Here is a 22,368-nt window from a genome sequence, read left to right as displayed (position 1 = left end):
TCCTAGAAAAACCACCATGGAGCCACTCAGACTGCACTCAAGCCCACTGTGGATAAACCTGGGGTGAGCCCTGCTTCCAAGGGAACAGTTCCTGAGCCCCCAAACTGTTAGTGCAGGCTGTCCAAGTGGGTGCACTGCAAAACAGTCTTTCCCTTGGCAGTAGACTCTCGACCTCAGAGTCTCCACTCTCCTGCAGCCAGAGTGAGATCTTCTGCAGCACAAAAAAGCTTCACAAACAGTAAGCAAAAAGACAGAATTTAATTGGAAAATAACACAAGCAGAAAAGAGAGAAAACTGAAGAATTGGAGAATAGCACAGAAAGATGGAAGGTATAGCAAAAGAATGTTAATGAAGTTCCCTACAAGAATTTGCATGAGAAGAGATTGACTACCCACAGGAATAGAGTGTCTGTCGCATTAAAATTCCCAAGATAAGATATTTGATTAGAAGGGAAATGGGTAGGTTTTATTTTTGTTATTTCAATGTAATGGTACTTGTATATAATATTGTGATGGGAGGGATGGGAGGATTTTCTATTTAATAAGAATAATTTAAATATTAGGTTTATTACATAATATTTAAAATATTATAGAATATTAATTTGTAATGAATTGTTATACTTAATGTATTATATGAGAGTTAATCAAGTGTGTACTTTTAAGTTCATATAAGTTTATCTGCTACACTTGTTGTAACATGCAAAAATGAATAAAGAATTTAAAAAAAAAAAAAATCCTATTAGGTAGGTTTAATCATTTGTATTAAGACACCAAGAAAATCAAGCAATACCCATTAGTCTCTTTCTGTAGTTCACTGTTTCTTTTAATTTCTTGGTCCAGTCGGGTCTCCAATGATCGCTTTAGTTCCACTAGCTTTTTCACTTTTCTTCTTTCACCTTCAAACTTTAAAAAGGGTTCAGTTATCGATCCATAAGTATAATTCGCCCATGACAAAATTTTAAACAATAAATTTGAAGGGAAAATCATTTTTCAATGTCTTTGTGTGAAAAAAAGATGAAAAAAGAACTGTCATCCACTGTTTTAAGCTCACATTACCTGATCTATCATCTCTGTCTTCTCTCTATCCAGCTGAGTAAGGCGGATTCCCAACCTGGATCTTGACTTTAACTCTTCTTCCCACAGGTTATGTGAATCTAGTGCACTCTGTGACAACACAGTTTGTTTATGTACCTAATAGATGGCATATCAAAAACAAAATGAAAGAAGCTCTAGGTAAGATTGACAAGGAGACCTGTGAAATATGTTTCTATATCACTAGTTTCAAGTTTATTTAAAATTTGATATCCCGCTTATCAGATATCTAAGCAGCATACATAAAAGTAAAATTATAAATAAATATGGGGTTTTTGATTTTGTTTGATTGAAGTCTACAAAATCCTGAGTGTGCAAAACAGGTACAAGTGAATCAATTTTTTTATTTTTACACAGGAAAGGGACTTGGGGATAATGGTGGACACAACAATGAAGCCGATGGCACAGTGCGCAGCGGCCGCTAAGAGAGCGAATAGAATGCTTGGTATAATCAAGAAGGGTATTGCGACCAGAACGAAAGAAGTTATTCTCCCGTTGTATCGGGCGATGGTGCGTCCGCATCTGGAGTACTGCGTCCAATTTTGGTCGCCATACCTTAAGAAGGATATGGCATTACTCGAGAGGGTCCAGAGGAGAGCGACACGTCTGATAAAAGGTATGGAAAACCTTTCATACGCTGAGAGATTGGAAAAATTGGGTCTCTTTTCTCTGGAGAAGAGGAGACTTAGAGGGGATATGATAGAAACTTACAAGATCATGAAGGGCATAGAAAAAGTAGAGAGAGACAGATTCTTCAAACTTTCAAAAAATAAAAGAACAAGAGGGCACTCAGAAAAGTTGAAAGGGGACAGATTCAAAACGAATGCTAGGAAGTTCTTCTTTACCCAACGTGTGGTGGACACCTGGAATGCGCTTCCAGAGGACGTAATAGGGCAGAGTACGGTAATGGGGTTTAAGAAAGGATTGGACAATTACCTACTGGAAAAGGGGATAGAGGGGTATAGATAGAGGATTACTGCACAGGTCCTGGACCTGTTGGGCCGCCGCGAGAGCGGACTGCTGGGCACGATGGACCTCAGGTCTGACCCAGCAGAGGCATTGCTTATGTTCTTATGCTTATGTTCTTATTCCACCAAAAATGACAAAGACTAGGGGACACTCAAAGTTACTGGGAAATACTTTTAAAATTGAAAGGAGGAAATATTTTTCACTCAGAGAATAGTTAAGCTCTGGAACACACTGCCAGAGTTTGTGGTAACAGCGGTTAACGTAGATGGTTTTAAAAAGGTTTAGACAAGTTCCTGGAAGAAAAGTCCTTAATCTGCTATTGAGACAAACACAGGAAGCCACTGTTTGTCATGGGATTGGTAGTATAACATGTTGCTACAGGTACATTAGATAGACTGTGAGCCCACCAGGACAAATAGGGAAAAATGCTTGAGTACCTGAATAAATTCATGTAAAACGTTCTGAGCTCCCCTGGGAGAACGGTATAGAAAATTTAATAAATATTTGGATTTTTGCCAGGTACTTGTGACCTGGATTGGCCACTGTGGAAAAAGGATACTGGTCTAGATGGATTATTGGTCTGACCCATTATGCTACCTCATGTTTAATGAATCAGGCACTCCTATCATTATGGAAACCAGGACACTGAAGAAGTTTGGTCTCCTAATACATTCATTGGCTTCTACTTTCCCCTTCAATCCTAATACTGAGAATTGTCTTTAATTTAAATATTTACAGTGTGAATCATCAGGGAACAAATAGGGCAGGGTTGATTTCCCCCCTCAGACCAGAAGAGGTGCTGTGAGAGGACATCCAGAGACAGAGAGATCTTCACTGGTAAGACTTTGCTGAGATATTGCTTGCAGACTTGGAGAAAGGAAGACCTAAAGCTAAATACAAGAAAGCTCAGGGACTTAATTTTATTTAAAATACTCTGCTCACTTAGCAATGGAGTTTAAGGTAGGGTTACCAGATGTCTGAATTTTCTCAGGCATGTCCTACTTTTGAGGACATGCCCGGGGGTCTGGATGTCTTTTCAGAACCCGGCATTGTCCAGGTTTTGAAAAGCCTCCTCAAATCACGTCAGGCAGGGAGGAAATCTGCGCATGCGCGGATGCCACGCGATGACGTCACGTACATGTGTGTGTGTTTGTGACATCATTGTGTCGTGTCTGCTCATGCACGGACTTCCTCCATGGCCAACAAAAACAAGCAGCGGGGGTTGGGGCTAGGGCAGGACTTGGATGGAATTATGGCATCACAGGTGGGGATGGGCAGAATTGGGCAGGACTGGAGGTCCGGATTTTCTGATTGGAAAATCTGGCAACCCTGGTTTAAGGGATAGTTTTTTCTTACCATAGGAAGTTTCTTTAGAGTTCATAGACTAGCATTTTGAGGGGCTATTTTAAAACTGCTATAGTATCAGTATAAAGCATAACTACTAAGCACAGGAAGCCTCCATGTAATTAAACTCTGGAACTCCTTGCCAGAGAATGTGGTAAAAACAATTAGCTTAGCAGGGTTTAAAATAAATTTGGATAATTTTCTTTAAAAAGTCCATATGTTATTATTGACATGAACTTGGGAAATCTCTTGCTTATTCCTAGGATAAGCAGCATAAAGCACAGTTACTTATCGTAACAGGTGTTATCCAGGGACAGGAAGATATTCTTGACTGATGGGTGACGGCACCGACGGAGCCCCGGTACAGACAATTTTAGAGTGATTGCACTCTAAGAACTTGGAAAGTTCTAGTAGGCCGCACCGCGCACGCGCGAGTGCCTTCCCGCCCGACAGAGGCGCGCGGTCCCCAGTTAGGATAAGCCAGCTAAGAAGCCAACCCGGAGAGGTGGGTGGGACGCAAGAATATCTGCCTGCTGTCCCTGGATAACACCTGTTACGGTAAGTAACTGTGCTTTATCCCAGGACAAGCAGGCAGCATATTCTTGACTGATGGGTGACCTCCAAGCTAACAAAAAGAGGGATGGAGGGAAGGTTGGCCATTAGGAAAACAAATTTTGCAAAACAGATTGGCCGAAGTGTCCATCCCGTCTGGAGAATGCATCCAGACAATAATGAGATGTAAAAGTATGAAATGAGGACCAAGTAGCAGCTTTGCAGATTTCTTCAATAGGAGTGGAACGGAGGAAAGCCATAGATGCTGCCATAGCTCGAACTCTATGGGCTGTGACAGAACCTTCCAGTGTCAGTCCGGACTGAGCATAACAAAATGAAATGCACGCTGCAAGCCAATTTGACAACGTACGTTTAGAAACAGGACGTCCCAATTTATTCGGATCAAAGGACAGAAAGAGTTGGGGAGATGATCTGTGGGGCTTAGTACGCTCTAAATAGTAAGCTAGAGCCCGCTTACAGTCCAAAGTATGCAGAGCCTGTTCTCCAGAATGAGAGTGAGGTTTCGGAAAGAAGACAGGCAGAACAATGGATTGGTTGAGATGGAATTCAGAGACAACCTTAGGGAGAAACTTTGGATGTGTACGCAGAACCACCTTGTCATGATGAAAGACTGTAAAAGGTGGATCCGCAACTAGTGCATGTAGCTCACTGACCCTCCTGGCAGAGGTTAGAGCAATAAGGAAGACCACTTTCCAAGTGAGGAACTTGAAAGGAGTCGTAGCCAAAGGTTCAAACGGAGGCTTCATTAAGGCGGAGAGAACCACATTAAGGTCCCAGACTACAGGGGGTGCTTTAAGAGGTGGTTTCACATTGAAAAGACCCCGCATGAACCTGGAAACCAAAGGATGAGCTGAAAGGAGTTTTCCATGAACTGGCTCATGAAAAGCAGCAATAGCACTGAGGTGGACTCTGATGGAAGTAGACTTGAGACCAGAGTCAGACAAAGAAAGAAGGTAATCCAACAAGGTCTCCACAGCAAGGGACGTAGGATTATGATGATGAAGAAGACACCAGGAAGAAAATCTTGTCCACTTCTGATGGTAACATTGCAGAGTGGCCGGTTTCCTGGAGGCATCCAGAATAGAACGAATGGGCTGAGACAAAAGAGTATCATTCGAAGTCAGCCCGAGAGATACCAAGCTGTCAGGTGCAGAGACTGGAGGTTGGGATGCAGAAGGGTCTCCTGATGCTGTGTAAGCAGAGAAGGAAACAATGGAAGAAGAATAGGCTCCCTGGAACTGAGTTGAAGTAGAAGGGAGAACCAATGTTGCCTGGGCCATCGTGGAGCGATGAGAATCATGGTGGCCTGTTCCCTCTTGAGCTTGAACAGGGTTCGCAACATGAGAGGTAGCGGAGGGAAAGCATACAGGAACAGATTGGACCAGTTCAGGAGAAATGCATCCGCTGCCAGACGGTGAGGAAAGTAGAGTCTGGAGCAGAAGAGGGGCAGCTGGTGATTGTGAGGAGCTGCAAAGAGGTCTATCTGAGGAGTGCCCCACTGAGCGAAGATGGACTGTAGAGTTAAAGGATCGAGAGACCACTCGTGAGGTTGGAGAATTCTGCTGAGTTTGTCCGCTAAGGAATTCTGTTCTCCCTGAATGTAGATCGCTATTAAGAATAGTTGGTGATCTGTGGCCCAAGCCCAAATCTTCTGGGCTTCCTGGCACAAGAGGCGAGAGCCTGTCCCACCCTGCTTGTTGATGTAGTACATTGCAACTTGATTGTCTGTGCACAGCAGGAGGACTTGAGGAAAGAGAATATGTTGGAAGGCCTTGAGGGCATAAAACATCGCTCTGAGTTCCAGGAAATTGATGTGATGCTTCATTTCCTGGGCTGTCCAAAGACCTTGAGTTTGGAACTCATTCAAATGAGCTCCCCAGGCATAAGGGGAGGCGTCGGTGGTGATGTAATGTAATGTAATGTAATTTATTTCTTATATACCGCTACATCCGTTAGGTTCTAAGCGGTTTACAGAAAATATACATTAAGATTAGAAATAAGAAAGGTACTTGAAAAATTCCCTTACTGTCCCGAAGGCTCACAATCTAACTAAAGTACCTGGAGGGTAATAGAGAAGTGAAAAAGTGATGACAAGTTGATGAGGAGGTAGATGGAACAAAAGACCTCTGGAGAGATTTGAGGACATCAACCACCATTGTAGAGACTGACGAAGAGATGATGTCACAAATATGTGCCGTGAGCAAGGATCCGTCGCTTGGGACCACTGGGTAGCTAGGGTCCATTGAGGAGTGTGCAGGTGAAGACGTGCGAATGGTGTGACATGACCTGTGGAGGCCATGTGACCCAAGAGTATCATCATTTGCTTGGCAGAGATGGAACGTTGTGGAAGCACCTGCTGACATAGAGATTGAAGAGTTTGAAGATGGTTGGACGGTAGGAACGCTCTCATGAGGATTGTGTCCAGCACCGCTCCAATGAATTGAAGTCTCTGAGTGGGGATGAGATGAGATTTGGGTAGATTGATCTCGAACCCCAGAAGTTGTAGAAACAGGATGGTTTGGTTGGTGGCCAGGAGTACTGTCTGGGATGAATTGGTCTTGATTAACCAATCGTCCAGGTAAGGAAAGACCTGAAGGTGGTGAGAGCATAGAAAGGCAGCCACCACAATCAGACATTTGGTGAACACTCTTGGAGAGGAGGCAAGACTGAAGGGCAGCACCTTGTATTGGTAATGACAATGATTGATCATGAAGCGGAGGTACTGTCTGGAGGCCAGAGATCGAGGGAGCATAGCCAGTCGCCTTGATTGAGAAGAGGGTAAAGAGTGGCCAGAGAAAGCATCCTGAATTTCTCTTTGACCAAGCATTTGTTGAGATCGCGAAGATCTAGAATGGGTCTGAGATCTCCTGTTTTTTTGGGGACTAGAAAATAACGGGAGTAGAATCCCTGCTCCTTTTGATCTAGAGGAACTTCCTCTATGGCGTTCAGAAGGAGGAGGGATTGAATCTCTTGAAGAAGGAGGGAAGACTGAGGAGTGTTCAAAGCAGACTCTTTTGGCAGACTTTGGGCAGGAAGAATGTAATGTAATGTAATGTAATTTATTTCTTATATACCGCTACATCCGTTAGGTTCTAAGCGGTTTACAGAAAATATACATTAAGATTAGAAATAGGAAAGGTACTTGAAAAATTCCCTTACTGTCCCGAAGGCTCACAATCTAACTAAAGTACCTGGAGGGTAATAGAGAAGTGAAAAGTAGAGTTAGAGGAAAAATAAAAATAAAATAAACATTTTAACAAGATTTTAGTTTCCAGAAAAAGGGCTTCTTCAGGGAAGAGACTTGGCCGACAGTCCCAGGATGTCTATGTCTCCTCCCCTGCGATGTTCTCCCATCCATGCATTCCCTCCCAGACACACTGCCCGTGCCCCAGCCGCTCCAAGGAGGCTGCCCCAGATGAGGCCCACGATGAATGCAGGATTCTCTCCTCTGCGGGAAAGCCGCCCGGAGCCGACAGTCGATCTTCATAGCGGATTGCAGGGGGGGAAGAGTTCACACTCTTGGTAGGATCGGGTCTGTGTTCTCTCGGTGGTTGTGGCTGGTCTCGTTGCTGCTTAGGTGTAAAAGCAGTTGATCTCCACTGCTGCTGATATTTAAAAGCAGGCAGATTGATCTCTCCAATGGACTGCAGGGGGAGGAGTTCACAATCCTGGCAGGATCGGGTCTGTGGGCTCTTGGTGGTTGCGGTAGGTCTCGCTGCTGCTTGTATGTAAAAGCAGTTGTTTTTCTACTGCTGCTGATATTTAAAGCAGGTAGATTGATCTCTTAAACGGGATATAAGGGGAGGAGCTCTCGATAGTGGCAGCTGGTCTTGGTGCTGTTTAGGTGTAAAAGCAGTTGATCTCCCAATGCTGCTGATATTTAAAAGCAGGCAGATTGATCTCTCCAACGAATTGTATGGTGAAGAGCACACACGCCTGGCAGGATTGGGACAAAGGCTCTCGATAGTGGCGGCTGGTCTTGGTGCTGCTTAGGTGTAAAAGCAGTTGATCTCTTACTTCTGATGATATTTAAAAGCAAGCAGATGGATTTTTCCAACGGAATGCTGGGGGAAGAGCTTACTTGTCTGGCTGGATCAGGGCAAAGGGCTCTCGGTAATGGTGGCTGGTCCTGTTGCTGCTTAGGTGTAAAAAACAGTTGATCTTCCTAGTGGACTGCAGAGGGAGGTGGAGCTCACACTCTTGGTTGGATCGGGTCTGTGGGCTCTTGGTAGTTGCGGATAGTTCCGCTGCTGCTGAGGTGTAAAAGCAGTTGATTTCCCACTGTTGCTGATATTTAAAAGCAGGTAGATTGATCTCTCCAATGGACTGCAGAGGGAGGAGCTCACATGCCTGGCTGGATCGGGGCAAAGGGCTCTTGGTAGTGGTGGCTGGTCCTGCTGCTGCTTAGGTGTAAAAGCAGTTGATTTTCCTAGCGGACTGCAGGGAGGGTGGAGCTCATATTTTTGCAGGATCGGGACTGTGGGTTTTTGGTGGGTTGGTCCCGTTGCTGCTGGGTGTAAAAGCAATTGATCTCCCACTTCTGCTGATATTTAAAAGCAGGCAGATTGTCCAGGGAGAGGAGCTCTGCACTCAAACTGCCATCCTCCTCGCCTCCAAGTTCCGGAATCTGAAAGTTGAGAGAGTAGCCGTGGCGGATGATGTTGAGGACCCACTGATCCGAGGTGATGATTTTCCAACGGCTTATGTAAAAAGCAAGGCGTCCTCCTATGGGTCGTGGAAGATGGGCAGATGGTACAACACTAACTATGCCCTGGAGAACCAAGTCAAAAGGGTTGGGTAGACTTTTGTGGAGGAGGAGGCTTCACCTGTTGTTGTTGTGCTGGCCTAGGGGTTTGCTTTTGTTGTTGTCGCTGACGCCTAGGCTGTTGAGGAGCCGGTGGCAAAGGACGAGCCACATAGCGGCGTTGGTAGGCCGATTGCTGCCGAAAAGGCCGAGCTGGTGGGGTCTTCTTTTTTGTTTTGAGGAGAGTATCCCACCTAGTTTCATGGGCAGAGAGCTTTTGGGTAGTGGAGTCCATGGATTCTCCAAAGAGCTCATCACCAAGGCAAGGCGCATTAGCCAGTTGATCTTGATGGTTGACATCAAGTTCTGAGACCCTGAGCCATGCCAGACGACGCATGGCCACCGACATGGCCGTGGCTCGAGAAGTCAGCTCAAATGTGTCGTAGATCGACCGGACCATGAATTTGCGAAGCTGTAGAAGAGATGAAGAAGTTTGGCGAAAGGCAGATCTCTTGCGGTTAGGGAGGTACTTCTCAAAAGCAGTCAGATTTTGTATGAGATGCTTTAGATAGAACGAGAAATGAAAAGCATAATTCCCTGACCTATTAGCCAACATCGCATTCTGGTACAACCTCTTGCCAAATTTATCCATGGCCTTACCTTCTCTGCCAGGAGGGACTGAGGCGTACACACTAGCTCCCGTGGATTTCTTTAAAGTGGATTCCACCAAGAAAGACTCATGTGGAAGTTGTGGTTTGTCAAAGCCAGGAATGGGGATGACTTTGTATAAGGAGTCCAATTTACGAGGGGCTCCTGGGATGGTTAAAGGCGTCTCCAGATTCTTGTAAAAAGTCTCTCTCAAGATATCATGGAGAGGCAATTTCAGAAATTCCCTTGGAGGCTGGTCAAAATCCAGTGCATCAAGAAACGCTTTGGATTTTTTGGATTCAGCCTCCAAGGGAATAGAGAGAGAGTCACACATCTCTTTCAGAAATGAGGTGAAAGAGGTTGCATCTGGTTTAGAGGATGGATCTAAAGTAGAAGGATCCTCGTCACCAGATGAACATTCCCCCTCAGAGAGAAGAGGCTCTTCGGAGTCACCCCACAGATCAGGATCCCTAACTTGGAAGCTGCGGTCTCGGGACTCCGGTGTGGAGGGTTCCAGGTGTCGAGTTTTAGATGTTAAGGTCTGTGTCGGTGCCGAAGTTTGCACAGCCTGATGTAAAGACCGCGGTTCCGGTGCTAAGATCGGCATGGATACCGATGAAGCAGAATGTACCGGTACCGACAAAGTGGATGCCGATAAAAGGGGCTGCTCCACTGTCGGTACCGGTGGCTCAGACCGGACCGGGACTGGAAGGCTCGGTTTCAAAAGTGCGGGAAGGAGCTGTTGTAACTGCTCCTTGAGTTGCACCTGCAGGACGGCAGCAATTCGCTCGTCCAGCGAAGGCACCGGTACCGCTTTTTTCTTCTGCGGTACCTGCGGTGCCGCTCGACGCTCCGAAGAGGAGGAACCCGAGGTCGATGGGCTCACCTCAATCGGTGCGGAGCGCTTCCGCGGGCGCCTCGAGGTCGGCAGGACTGGGCTCGCTGCTACTGAGACCGGAGGACGCTCTAGCGGGGAAGGCTTCTTAGCCGGCTTACCTGAAGGGTGCGACGCCAGCGTGGTGTCGACGAGGTGGGTGCCGACTGAGATGGGGCCGATGTCAGTGCCGGTGCCGCTGGATCAGACATATCGGCACCAAATAATAACCGTTGTTGGATCTGACTGTTTTTTAAAGTTCTCTTTTTTAAAGTGGCACAGCGGGTGCAGGTGGAGGCTCGATGGTCAAGACCCAGGCAATGTAAGCACCAGTTGTGCGGGTCGGTAAGAGAAATGGGCCTCGCACACCGCTGGCACTTCTTAAACCCGGATTGGGGGGGCATGAACGTGAAAACGGCTTCTGCCAAATCGAAGGCCGAGGCCTCGATGGTGGCAACAGGCCCCGCCGGGGCGAAACTGAAATAAATGAAAAAACAAAGTTGTTTTTTTTTTTTTAAATAAAGAAAAGAAAAGAAGAAAATGAAGGAAATATTATTTCCTCAAAGGTTTACGCGAGTGGGAAGGCGATACCGAAAAAATCTTTCAACAGCCGTTGAAAGAGACGCGTCTTCTTAGCTCCGCAGAAACTAAGAAACTGTGGACCGCGCGCCTCTGTCGGGCGGGAAGGCACTCGCGCGTGCGCGGTGCGGCCTACTAGAACTTTCCAAGTTCTTAGAGTGCAATCACTCTAAAATTGTCCGTACCGGGGCTCCGTCGGTGCCGTCACCCATCAGTCAAGAATATGCTGCCTGCTTGTCCTGGGATAAAATCTGTTTTGATCTTTGGGATCTTGCCAGGTACTTGTGACTAGAGAGTTGCGCGGGGACAGAAATCCCACCCGCCCTGACCCGTTCCCACCCGTCCCCGTGAGGAATTCCACCCATCCCCACCCGTCCCCGCGAGGAATCCCCTCCGTCCCCATAAACTTCAGGAATAGTTATTTGATTTAATTATGCTACTGAATTCACAATTATATTTTCATACATATTTCTATCATTCCTCCAAAATGTATTTCCCTATGACCCATATCAACCCCCTTACTCCCCCCCACTCTCCTCGCCCTTCCCCCCTTCTATTAACATTGTATTGAAGTAATTAATCAAATTATAATAAATTATATTTACATACATATTTCTATCATTCCTTCAATATACATTTATATATGACCTATTCCATCTTACCCCTGCACTTCCCCCAGTTCTCTTTGTGGATTCGTTTAAGCAAACATATCTTTTGAAAATTGTTAATACACAATAAAAAAGATAGGGTTTGGGATTTTTTTAACCTATGAAGTTATCTACCCTATCTAGGCTGAGAGTGAAGAAACACTGCTATGGACAAGGTTCTGAGGCTTTTTCCTCCTTTTCACAAAAGGCTATTTTTTATTTTTTGTCACACTTTGCATGAACATTTTGTATTTAAAAAAAACTATTGCTCATCCCTGGCAGTGAGATATGTATGATACATCTAATTTACTGTTGGGGATCTGCTAGGTATTTTTTTTTTTTTACCTAGATAGGCCAGTGTCCATGATAGGTTGCTGAGCTCAGTGCATCTTAGTTCGAGTCAGAATGGCTTTTCTTATGATACAGAGCATCTTATGCCTAGGAATGGATGGTTTAGGAGAGGGCACAATGAGTCACAGCCTCTTATGGGTGGAACTGCATGAACTAGGGTTACTATGTGACTCTACAAAAAAGAGGACGCATTGAGAGTGACATCGGGCTATACTTCCTCTGCATTCTTTCTCCTACCTGCTCTGCCGCAGCACACAGTCGACCAGAAGTCTTCCCCGATGTCAGCGCTGACGTCGGGGAAGACTTCCGGTCGGCTGTGTGCTGCGGCAGAGCAGGGAGGAGAAAGAAGACGAGCCTCGCGGCTCGAGTTGCTTCAACCCCGCAGGATCCCCGTGACCCTAGGAGGCATCCCCACGAGATCCCCCCAACCCTAGGGGGCATCCCCACAGGATTCCGTCGTCCCCGTTCCCGTGCAGCTCTCTACTTGTGACTTGGATTGGCCACTGTTGGAAATATACTGGGCTTGATGAACCTTTGGTCTGACTGAGAATGGCAACTTTTGGCCACTGTTGGAAATAGGATACTGGGCTTGATGGACCTTTGGCCTGACTGAGAATGGCAACTCTTATGCTAATGATCAGTGGCCATAAATAATGTTTCTTATACTACCTGCTGATTCAGCTGGTCCTCTAAACCAATCTTTGTTGCCTGTAAGCTTGTTATTAGATCTTCAAAGCGATTACAAACCTACAATTATAAAGAGAGTAAATATGTGAAGAAACATTTATAAGTCACTAGGACATAATTTTATGAAGAAGGTGCAAAAATCCAGCTATGTGCTATTCTGTACATATGCGAATATCTTTGGTAGCATGTATTTTACAAATGGATGTTTACCTGATTGAAACTTACAATTATATAAATAACTTATAGAATACTATATGTTACATATATATGTGCCTAATCTGTACACGAACATTTACACCACCTTATTGGCCTAACTGCTCATGAGCTTTTTTATAGCACAGAGGGAATTCCCCAGCGAGAAGGCCGCGAAGCAGCCTGTTTAGAGTGCTGCTGGCCCAATGCTGCTCTGCTGGAAGGTATTTATGGTCGCGGTCGGCGGGGTTCGATTGGGAGGGAAGGATGGAGGGTCAGTAGGGGTTCGGCAGGGTGACGCACAGCTGCAGACGACTAGTGCTTATTTTCAGGGTAGGTCTTATTTTCAGGGAAACACGGTAGGTGACTATAGTGTAGGCTTTTAAAACCCTGGCGTGATTCTGTAATGAGCACCTAAGTGTGAATGATATGCAATGGGCAACTAACATTTGGCACCTATCTATTTTAGGCGCCAATTACAGAATCTGACCCTAAGGACCTGTTTTACAAAGCCATGCTAGCAGCTGCAGCGTGGTAACGCCCCTGAAGCCCATAGAGATTTAAAGGGCTTCGGAGCTGTTGCCACGCGGCTTTGTAAAACAGGCTCTAAGTGTTTTGCTCAGGTGTCTCATTTATGGAATTTGCTACTGTTGATAATCCAAGTAAGATTTTTAAAAAAGAGGGGCCGCTGAAAAATTCTCTCAGCCCAACCAAGAAGAGAATGATATGGAACCATGAAACTTACCAGTTATTCCACACTTTTGACACTTTTCATTTCAATGATATGAAACAAAATGAAAAGTGTTGAGAAAAGTGTGGAATAACTCGTAAATTTCATGGTTCCACATCATTCTCTTAGTTAGGCCAAGAACTTTTCAGCGGCCCCTCGCATATTCTTGAAGTGTTGTAGAATCAATTTTATTATTAATGTTTAATACTGTATTTAATACCCAGTCTGAGCAAGCAGGCCAAAACAGCTTACAAAATTAATAGTATATATAAGCTTGAAATTTTTTGGTAGCTCCTAGAGCTTTCTCATATTCACATTGCAGCCCTTTACATACAAAAGGTTGGAGACCACAGGAATAGGCTCTACAATACATAAGTGCAACATAATAGAACTGTCCTCCAAAATATCAGTCTGTTAACAGTAACTTTATTTCAATGCTATACAAGATGAAGGTTCATAAATCAATGAATATATACACTGAATATTTAACCTGATTCATACAGGTTTCTTGCCATAAAGGGCCAGAAAAACCGGTGCCATTCCATGTCAATCATGTACCAGCGTTGGTTGCAGAATCATGGCCACGTGTAAAGTAGGCGTTGGAAATGTAGGCCAAGGTTTTCAAGGCCCACATTTCTGGTGTCTACCTTTAATGTGAATCGCACCTACAGAGGTGCTTTACAATGTCTAAAGCCACTTCCAGCATTAGTCAGGCGTACAGTGGTGTTAGGCATCATAAAACACCTCCAGAGGCATGATTCCAGCACTGTTTTTTTAGGTGCTGATAGGTGCCTACATTTTTTCTTTTAAGAACTTTTTTTTCCTTTTCTAATGGCATTTTCAACTTGTTAGGTGCCGGTAGGGTGCCTGCTGATACCTAACTTAACGCGCCATTTATAGAATCCAGGTCAAAATATTTATAATCTAGAGAGCCAATACTCTAAACCAGTGGTTCCCAACCCTGTCCTGGAGGACCACCAGCCAGTCGGGTTTTCCAGAAAACCCTAATGAATATGCATGAGAGAGATTTGCATATAATAGAGGTGACAGGCATGCAAATTTGCTGCATGCATATTCATTAGGGCTATCCTGAAAACCTGACTGGCTGGTGGCCCTCTAGGACAGGGTTGGGAACCACTGCTCTAAACTTTATTAACAGTAGTTTGTGTGTGTGTCTGTGTGTGCTGGGTTCTGCTCAACCATGGTGTCAGTGCAGTTATGATCTTGTCTACTTAGGGGTATGGAAGCTGGTGCCAGAAGTTCTGCCCTTAATGTGGCATTGGCTAGTATAACTGGCACCTTTCTGACATCCTACCATAGAAACATGACAAAAGGATAAATCCATTTATGAAGGTTTTTTGGGATTTAGGATAATCTAAAATTGTTATTGCCTGGTGAGTGACAAAGGAGTGGAAATTTAGATATATCATTAATGTGTATTGCTAGATGAGGACCCTGGACTGGGCTTCCATTTTTACCTTGCTGGCCTCCTTAGCAGAGGCTTTCTGGAAATACTGGGCCATGTCTTGACCTAATACTCCTGAGCAAGTAAAAAAATGCCAACTCAAGGCTGGTGTTATTTTCCTGGAATAATATAGCTTGCAAAGTTTAATGTGTTATTTGATTTACACAATAATGAGATGTTTGTATTCATTTGCATCTCATTGTTTCTAGCCCACGATATCTTTAACTGTGATTTATTTTATCATAATGCTCAATTTTGCCATTTAATGCACATCAAGAAGAAAATATTATGCATTATTCCCATAATACAAGTAACTACCCTCCTATTCTAACTTTTTTGTATTTTTATATTGTAAATTTCTTTACAGACACCATCCATATATTTAGACTGACAAGCTTTAAAACATACATATTATATTGTTTGCTACCCCAATAAGCAAATCAAACTATATTGGAACTTGCAGTAAAATAACATATGCTAAAATGCCTTTTAAATCTAGCCTTGAAATTTGCAGTTACATACACAATCTTGCATCTCACTTACCAAAGCAGATTCATGCCGTTCTTTCTGGAGTATTTCAATTTTACTAGTTTGTTGTTGGACTGTAGCCTCTAATCTTGCATTTTCTATCTCAAGTCTAAAAAATGAATAACATGCATGCAGATTTTACAAAAATTTGCAACTGTAGTTTGTACTAATTGAACGCTTGTATTAATTGAAAACTTGGTGAACCCGATTCAAGGTCCTGCCCCATGTTCTGTTCAATATTGAATACTAAATGCTTCTGGGAAGTGGGAACAAAGACCAAAATATTGTACCTACAGAGATACTCACTGTTACAAAAGCTTTCAAATAGCTCAATAAAGAACTGTAATTACTCTCTGTGATTGTCTCCAAGAAGGATAAGATCATTTTTAAAATTCTTGATGTATAATTTCAAAACAAAACAAGCAAACAAAAAATGAAATAAACAACAGACAGAAAACTAACCCTATGAGGCCTCTAGACTATGCAACCAGTTCCTAATTTGGTCAATTCATCCTTATGACCTCACTTGTGGCCGAGGAAGATCAGTGCCGGAGTGGAATGCTCGAGGCCTGGGTTGAGAATGTCTGCACCGGTGGAGTAGCATTAAGAGGAGTAGTCGGTGCCGTGAGCAACTCAGACTGGACCGGTTCCTAGAGGGTCGGTGCCGTGCTTACTAAAAAGTAAGCCGGCGCCAAGAGGGTAAAATGCTCTCATAACTCCTCCCAAAGCAGATTGTCAATTTTCTGCTTTAAGGGAAAGTGTCAGTACCATTTGCTTCTTTTTGGCCGGTACAGATGGCTGGCCAACATAGTCCGGAGATGATGAGGCCGAAGAGGAGGCACTCACTGATATCAGAGCCGTACGTTTACGGGACTTATGCGAGGTCGGCAAGACTTGACTCACTGCAGCTTTGACCTGTGTCCCGGAAGGGTTAGTGGAAGGCTTCTTAGCTGGCTTACCCAGAGTGAGGTGTGACACCGGAGTCAAGGTTGGTTGATCCACCCTCGGTGTCATCTTGGTCGGTGCGGTTTTGGTTGGCGCGGACGGTGTCGGAGATGAATTAGGCTCCGTGTCCATTGCGGTGCCGAACAGTTTTTGTTGAAGCAACCGATTTTTGAGAGTGCGCTTCTGAAGGGACGAACAGCGGGAGCAGGATTCGGCACGGTGCTTGGGTCCCAGACACTGCAAGCACTAGCAGTGAGGGTCAGTGACAGAAATGGCCCAAGCACAGCGACTGCACTTTTTGAAAGCTGTAGGTAGGCGGGACATGGACGGGAAGACAGCCGTTGACAAATCAAACTCTATGGCGAAAAAAGTCCATAAGGCCCCGCTGGGCCAAGAGCCCGCGACGGCAAAGTAAACAGAAAAAAAAGGAGATTTATTTATTTACACAGAAAATAAAAGCCAAAAAAATGAAAGAACTATGACAAAAAAAGTCACAATCCGAGAGAGCAGGAAGGCAAGCGACAGAAAAAATTCAATAGAGTGTTGAAAAACGCATCTGACTAGCTCTGCGGAAACTAGAAAACCGAGGGACTGCACGCCTATGTTGGCGGGAAGGCACTCGCGCATGTGCGGTACGGGCTAATCACGAACAGGTATAGTGCATGCACAGATAGTACATTCCTAGAAGTAATATATTTTCTCTGAGCAAAAAAATCCATGATTCTCCCTGGACTTCGAATTATCCATTACAAGAAGGTTCTGTCAAGCTTTTCACTCCTTTATACTAACAAATAAATAGATTGAAAAGAGTAAAAAAAATTGCAAACTTTCAACCATTTAAAAGCTTGTCTACCTTTGTATATGTTCTTCCAGTTGTTTTATAGTTTTTTCAGTTTCAGATGATACAGCTGAGAACTCCTGTAACTTGTGTGAAGCAGAAAGCAATTCATGTCCTTTATCATCTAATGCATTTTTCAACTCATGGACATGGTGTTCGGCTTGAATATACTTCTCCTCTGACTCCTGCAGCTGAATGTAGTAAAATATGTCAAGTTAATATACAAAACTGGGTACATACTTAGGCATATAAATGTGAGGGCTAATATTTCACAGGTAGTCAGCAATAAATTTTAACCAGATACTCAGCAGACTTAACTGATCAGTTCTGACTACTGAATACAACCAAGTAATATTATCGTGATAAATTTATCTGGGTTGCTTTAGGCCTATTGTTTACACAATCATATTTAACTGGTTTAGCTATATTAAACTGTAACTATGAAACACCTTAAGTGCTATTTTCTCTTAATCAAACTTTTGTCTGGTTAGCAAGTTCAAACACCCAACATTAGGAAAGGATGGGAGATTTGTCTGAAGCTACTGGACAAATCATTTGAAGAACCACCTTGTATTAGAGCTTAATATTAATTCACTTCAAATCACAAACTGAATTGCTCACTGTATATATTTTTATAAAATAAATCATAAGTATCTTTTTATATGATTTGGCAGAGATCTGATTTTATGTTTCCAAAAATATTTTTATATGTTTTTCTAAAAAAAATTATAGTCTAGTTACAGAGAAAGCTAAATGTCATGGAAATATACTGAATCATAAATATTATTATATCTTGTCACAATTAAATTATCAAGGATATATAACTGATCTTTTAGCAGTTTATTATAACATAAAATCTGACGACTAAGAATCCAATGAGGTAAAAGTGCAGCAATCTTTTAATATCTCCATTCATCTTCTTAGGGAAGTAGCTAGGAAAGAAGGTGTAGGCAGGTAGGTAGGGGTGTGTATATATACGTATGTGTCTATATGTGTGTGTATGTTTGTGTATATGTATATGTATGTGTGTGTGTATGTTTGCGTGTGTGTGTGTGTGTATGAATGTGTGTGTGTATGTTTATGTGTGTGTGTGTATGTTTGTGTGTGTGTATGAATGTGTGCGTGTATGTTTGTGTATGTGTGTGTATGTTTGTTGAAGAACAAATAAAAAATTCATGCTAGTTTTTCTGTTGAACTGCAAACTACAAAAGTTACTGCTATAGCATGCCATAAAGTATTAACAAAGGTGGAAAAAGCCTTAAATTTCTGGTAGGAGGATATGAATAGAAAGAGGGTACCCACTGACAGCAACATATTATAGCAAAAAGCTACTTAAGCTTATACAAGGACTTTCCAAAGAAAGATGGAACAGAAGAGGAAAGCAAACTTTTTACAGCAACAAAGGATGGTTGCATAGATTTAGGAACAGGTTTAATCTCAAAAACACAAAAATCGTAGGAGAAGCTGCACTGGCCAATAAGGAAGCAGCTGCTATGTTTCCATCTGAGTAAAAAAAAAAAAAATCTATATCTATATCTATCTATATCTATATTATCAATGAGGGAAATTATGATCCTAGGCAACTTTTCAACTATGACAAAACAGGCCTGCTTTGGAAGAAAATGCTCAAAAGTGGAAAACAGGCATATTCACAAAAGTGGAAAACAGGTATCAGGATTTAAAGCATGGAAAGATAGACTGATGCTGGTACTATGTGGCACCGTATCTGGACATATGATAAATCCTGACGTTGTTTATTGTGCAAAGAATCCTCAAATTCTCAAGAACAAAAAGAAAAAATTTCTGCCCCTCTTCGGGCAACATAATCAAGGCATGGGTCATGGCAGCATTGTTCATTGAATGATTCCACCAATGCTTCACCTTGAATATTTAGAGAAGGAAGGTTTGCTATTAAAGTTTTACTGATAATAGACAATGAACCTGGCCATCCTCAGTCCATCAGCATCAAAAATAAAAATGTTCAGGTGGTATTTTTGCCACCAAACACGACTTCACTGCTGCAACCACTCGACCAGGGTATCATTAGGCATGTCTAATCTAATCTAATCTAATCCTTGATCTTATATACCGGGTCATTCCCCTAGGGGACTCGAACCGGTTAACAAAGCATAATCTTAAAGATCATTGCTAGACAATAGTAGAAGAAGGAGAATCAGTAGATATCAACATACAATTATCAGCTAAAGAGTTCTATCAGTTGTCTGTAAGGTATTTCATAAACAAATACGTTTTCAGGGTTTTTCTAAAAAGAGCCAGCGAAGAAAGAGTTCTAATATCTGAAGGAAGATCATTCCAGATCTTCACCATTGTAAAAACCAAAGAATGTGAAAGCCTACCTAAAGTTTGAATCCCTTTAATAGAGGGAAGTAATAGTTTGAATTTATGTAGATACCTCATAGACTGAAAATGATAAGAATTAAAAGAAAGAGGGAATAGTGGAGAAAAGGTCCAATATAAATTCTTAAAAATAACATTTGCACACTTAAACTGAACCCTCCAATATATTGAAAGCCAATGCAGTACCCTCAACAGTGGAGTAACATGATCGTATTTGTTTTTACCAAAAATTATTTTGGCCGCCATGTTCTAAATAAGTTGTAATCTTTTCACATTACATTTACTTAAACCAATATAAAGGGAATTGGCATAGTTCAGATAAGCCAATATTATAGCCTGAACCAATAAAGTAAAATGATGTTGATGAAAAAAAACAACAACAAACTTTCCTTAGCATCCTTAAACTAAAAAAAAACATTTTTTAGATATGTTATTAATTTGGTTTGGCATAGAAAGAGTAGAATCCAAAACAAATCCCATAATTCTAGATGAATATTCAATCTTTAGAGAATCACCCAAACTTAATCTTATAGAAGAAGGAAAATTATGTGTAACAGGACCAAACCATAATAGTTTGGTTTTAGTTGCATTTAACTTCATACACACAGAAGAAGCCGAGTTTTGAAATGCAAGAGTCAATATCTGCTGTTAAATTCGACAATGATGGATTAACTCCATAAACTCACCAGTACTTCGAGATGACTTGAACAGTCATTGATACTGCCCCTAACCTTCAGATCATGGACTGCTCTTTTAATTCTTTATCCAAACTTTTTATTTGAGGATTTAAGGAATTCCCCAAATTCACTACCAAGTCCCATAGTGCTTCAAGTGTGACTTTAGGAGGTTTGGTAGGAGAAAAAAGTTGTAATTGTGTAGTATCAGACTGTTCTGAAAAGCACAGTTACTTACCGTAACAGGTGTTATCCAGGGACAGCAGGCAGATATTCTTAACGTATGGGTGACGTCACCGACGGAGCCCCGGTACGGACACTTTTAACTAGAAAGTTCTAGTTGACCGCACCGCGCATGCGCGGGTGCCTTCCCGCTCGACGGAGGAGAGCGTGGTCCCCAGTTAAGATAAGCCAGCTAAGAAGCCAACCCGGGGAGGAGGGCGGGTCCTAAGAATATCTGCCTGCTGTTCCTGGATAACACATGTTACGGTAAGTAACTGTGCTTTATCCCAGGACAAGCAGGCAGCATATTCTTAACGTATGGGTGACCTCCAAACTAACAGAGGGGGAGGAGGGATGGTTGGCCATTAGGAAAATAAATTTTGTAACACAGATTGGCCGAAGAGTCCATCCCGTCTGGAGAAGGCATCCAGACAGTAGTGAGTAGTGAACGTGTGAACTGAGGACCAAGTGGCAGCCTTGCAGATTTTCTCAATGGGCGTGGAACGGAGGAAAGCCACGGAAGCAGCCATAGCTCTGACTCTGTGGGCCATGACAGCACCTTCCAGTGAGAGACCGGCCCGAGCATAACAGAAGGCAATGCAGGCAGCAAGCCAGTTAGAAAGCGTCCGTTTAGAGACAGGGCGACCTAAACCGTTAGGGTCGAAAGATAGAAAGAGCTGAGGGGATGAGCGGTGAGCCCTGGTGCGATCAAGATAGTAAGCAAGGGCACGCTTACAGTCCAGCGTATGCAGCGCCTGTTCCCCAGGATGAGAGTGGGGTTTGGGAAAAAAGACAGGCAAAACAATGGACTGGCTGAGGTGAAAGTCCGAGACCACCTTGGGAAGGAACTTAGGATGGGTGCGCAGAACCACCTTGTCATGGTGAAAAACAGTGAAAGGTGGGTCGGCAACCAGTGCATGCAGCTCACTAACCCTCCTGGCAGAGGTGATGGCAATGAGGAAAAGCACCTTCCATGTCAGAAATTTGAGTGAAGTAGTGGCAAGAGGCTCAAACGGAGGTTTCATGAGGGCTGACAAAACCACATTCAGGTCCCAGACGACTGGAGGAGGCTTCAGAGGTGGTTTGACATTGAAGAGGCCTCTCATGAACCGGGAAACCAGGGGATGAGCCGTAAGAGGTTTTCCGAGGATAGGCTCATGGAACGCAGTGATGGCACTGAGGTGGACTCTGATGGAGGTAGACTTGAGGCCAGCGTCGGACAGAGAGAGCAAATAGTCCAGTACAGTTTCCACCGCCAATGAGGTGGGATCGTGGTGATGCAGTAGACACCAAGAGGAGAACCTGGTCCACTTCTGATGGTAACATTGGAGGGTGGCCGGTTTCCTGGAGGCATCCAAAATGCGACGGACAGGCTGAGACAGATTCTGTGGAGAGGTCAGCCCGAGAGAAACCAAGCTGTCAGGTGGAGCGAGGACAGATTGGGATGTAGTAGAGACTGATGCTGCTGCGTAAGTAGAGTAGGAAACACAGGAAGAGGAATGGGCTCCCTGGAGCTGAGCTGGAGCAGGAGAGAGAACCAGTGTTGGCGAGGCCACCGAGGAGTGATGAGAATCATGGTGGCATTGTCTCTGCGGAGTTTGAACAACGTCCGCAACATCAGAGGAAGTGGAGGGAAGGCATAGAGAAACCGACCCGTCCAGTTGTTCAGGAACGCATCCGGGGCCAGACGATGAGGAGAGTAGAGTCTGGAACAGAAAAGGGGCAGTGGATGGTTGTGAGGAGCTGCAAAGAGGTCCACCTGAGGAGTGCCCCACCGATCGAAGATGGAGAGGAGTGTGGTCGGATCCAGAGTCCACTCGTGAGGTTGAAGGATGCGGCTGAGATTGTCGGCCAGGGAGTTCTGTTCGCCCTGGATGTAGACAGCCTTGAGGAAGAGATTGCGGGCCGT

General features: G+C 43.7%; 1 protein-coding gene across 1 annotated transcript in view; it reads right to left on the bottom strand.

Moving 5' to 3' along the window:
• ANKRD26 (ankyrin repeat domain 26) overlaps positions 1–22,368 on the bottom strand; it is a 307,904-nt gene that overhangs the window by 60,808 nt on the left and 224,728 nt on the right. The window contains exons 31-35 of the mRNA XM_033958897.1: positions 17,221–17,396; positions 15,438–15,531; positions 12,490–12,567; positions 1,056–1,190; positions 790–902 (exon numbers count right to left, since the gene is read on the bottom strand). Coding sequence (XP_033814788.1) covers positions 790–902; positions 1,056–1,190; positions 12,490–12,567; positions 15,438–15,531; positions 17,221–17,396 — 596 coding nt within the window. The remainder of the gene's footprint in view (positions 1–789; positions 903–1,055; positions 1,191–12,489; positions 12,568–15,437; positions 15,532–17,220; positions 17,397–22,368) is intronic.

The sequence above is a fragment of the Geotrypetes seraphini genome, chromosome 9 (assembly GCF_902459505.1).
Source record: "Geotrypetes seraphini chromosome 9, aGeoSer1.1, whole genome shotgun sequence".
NCBI classification, from domain to species: domain Eukaryota; kingdom Metazoa; phylum Chordata; class Amphibia; order Gymnophiona; family Dermophiidae; genus Geotrypetes; species Geotrypetes seraphini.
The sequence above is the reverse complement of the archived record's forward strand: the minus strand, read 5'-3'. Positions and strand labels throughout refer to the sequence as shown.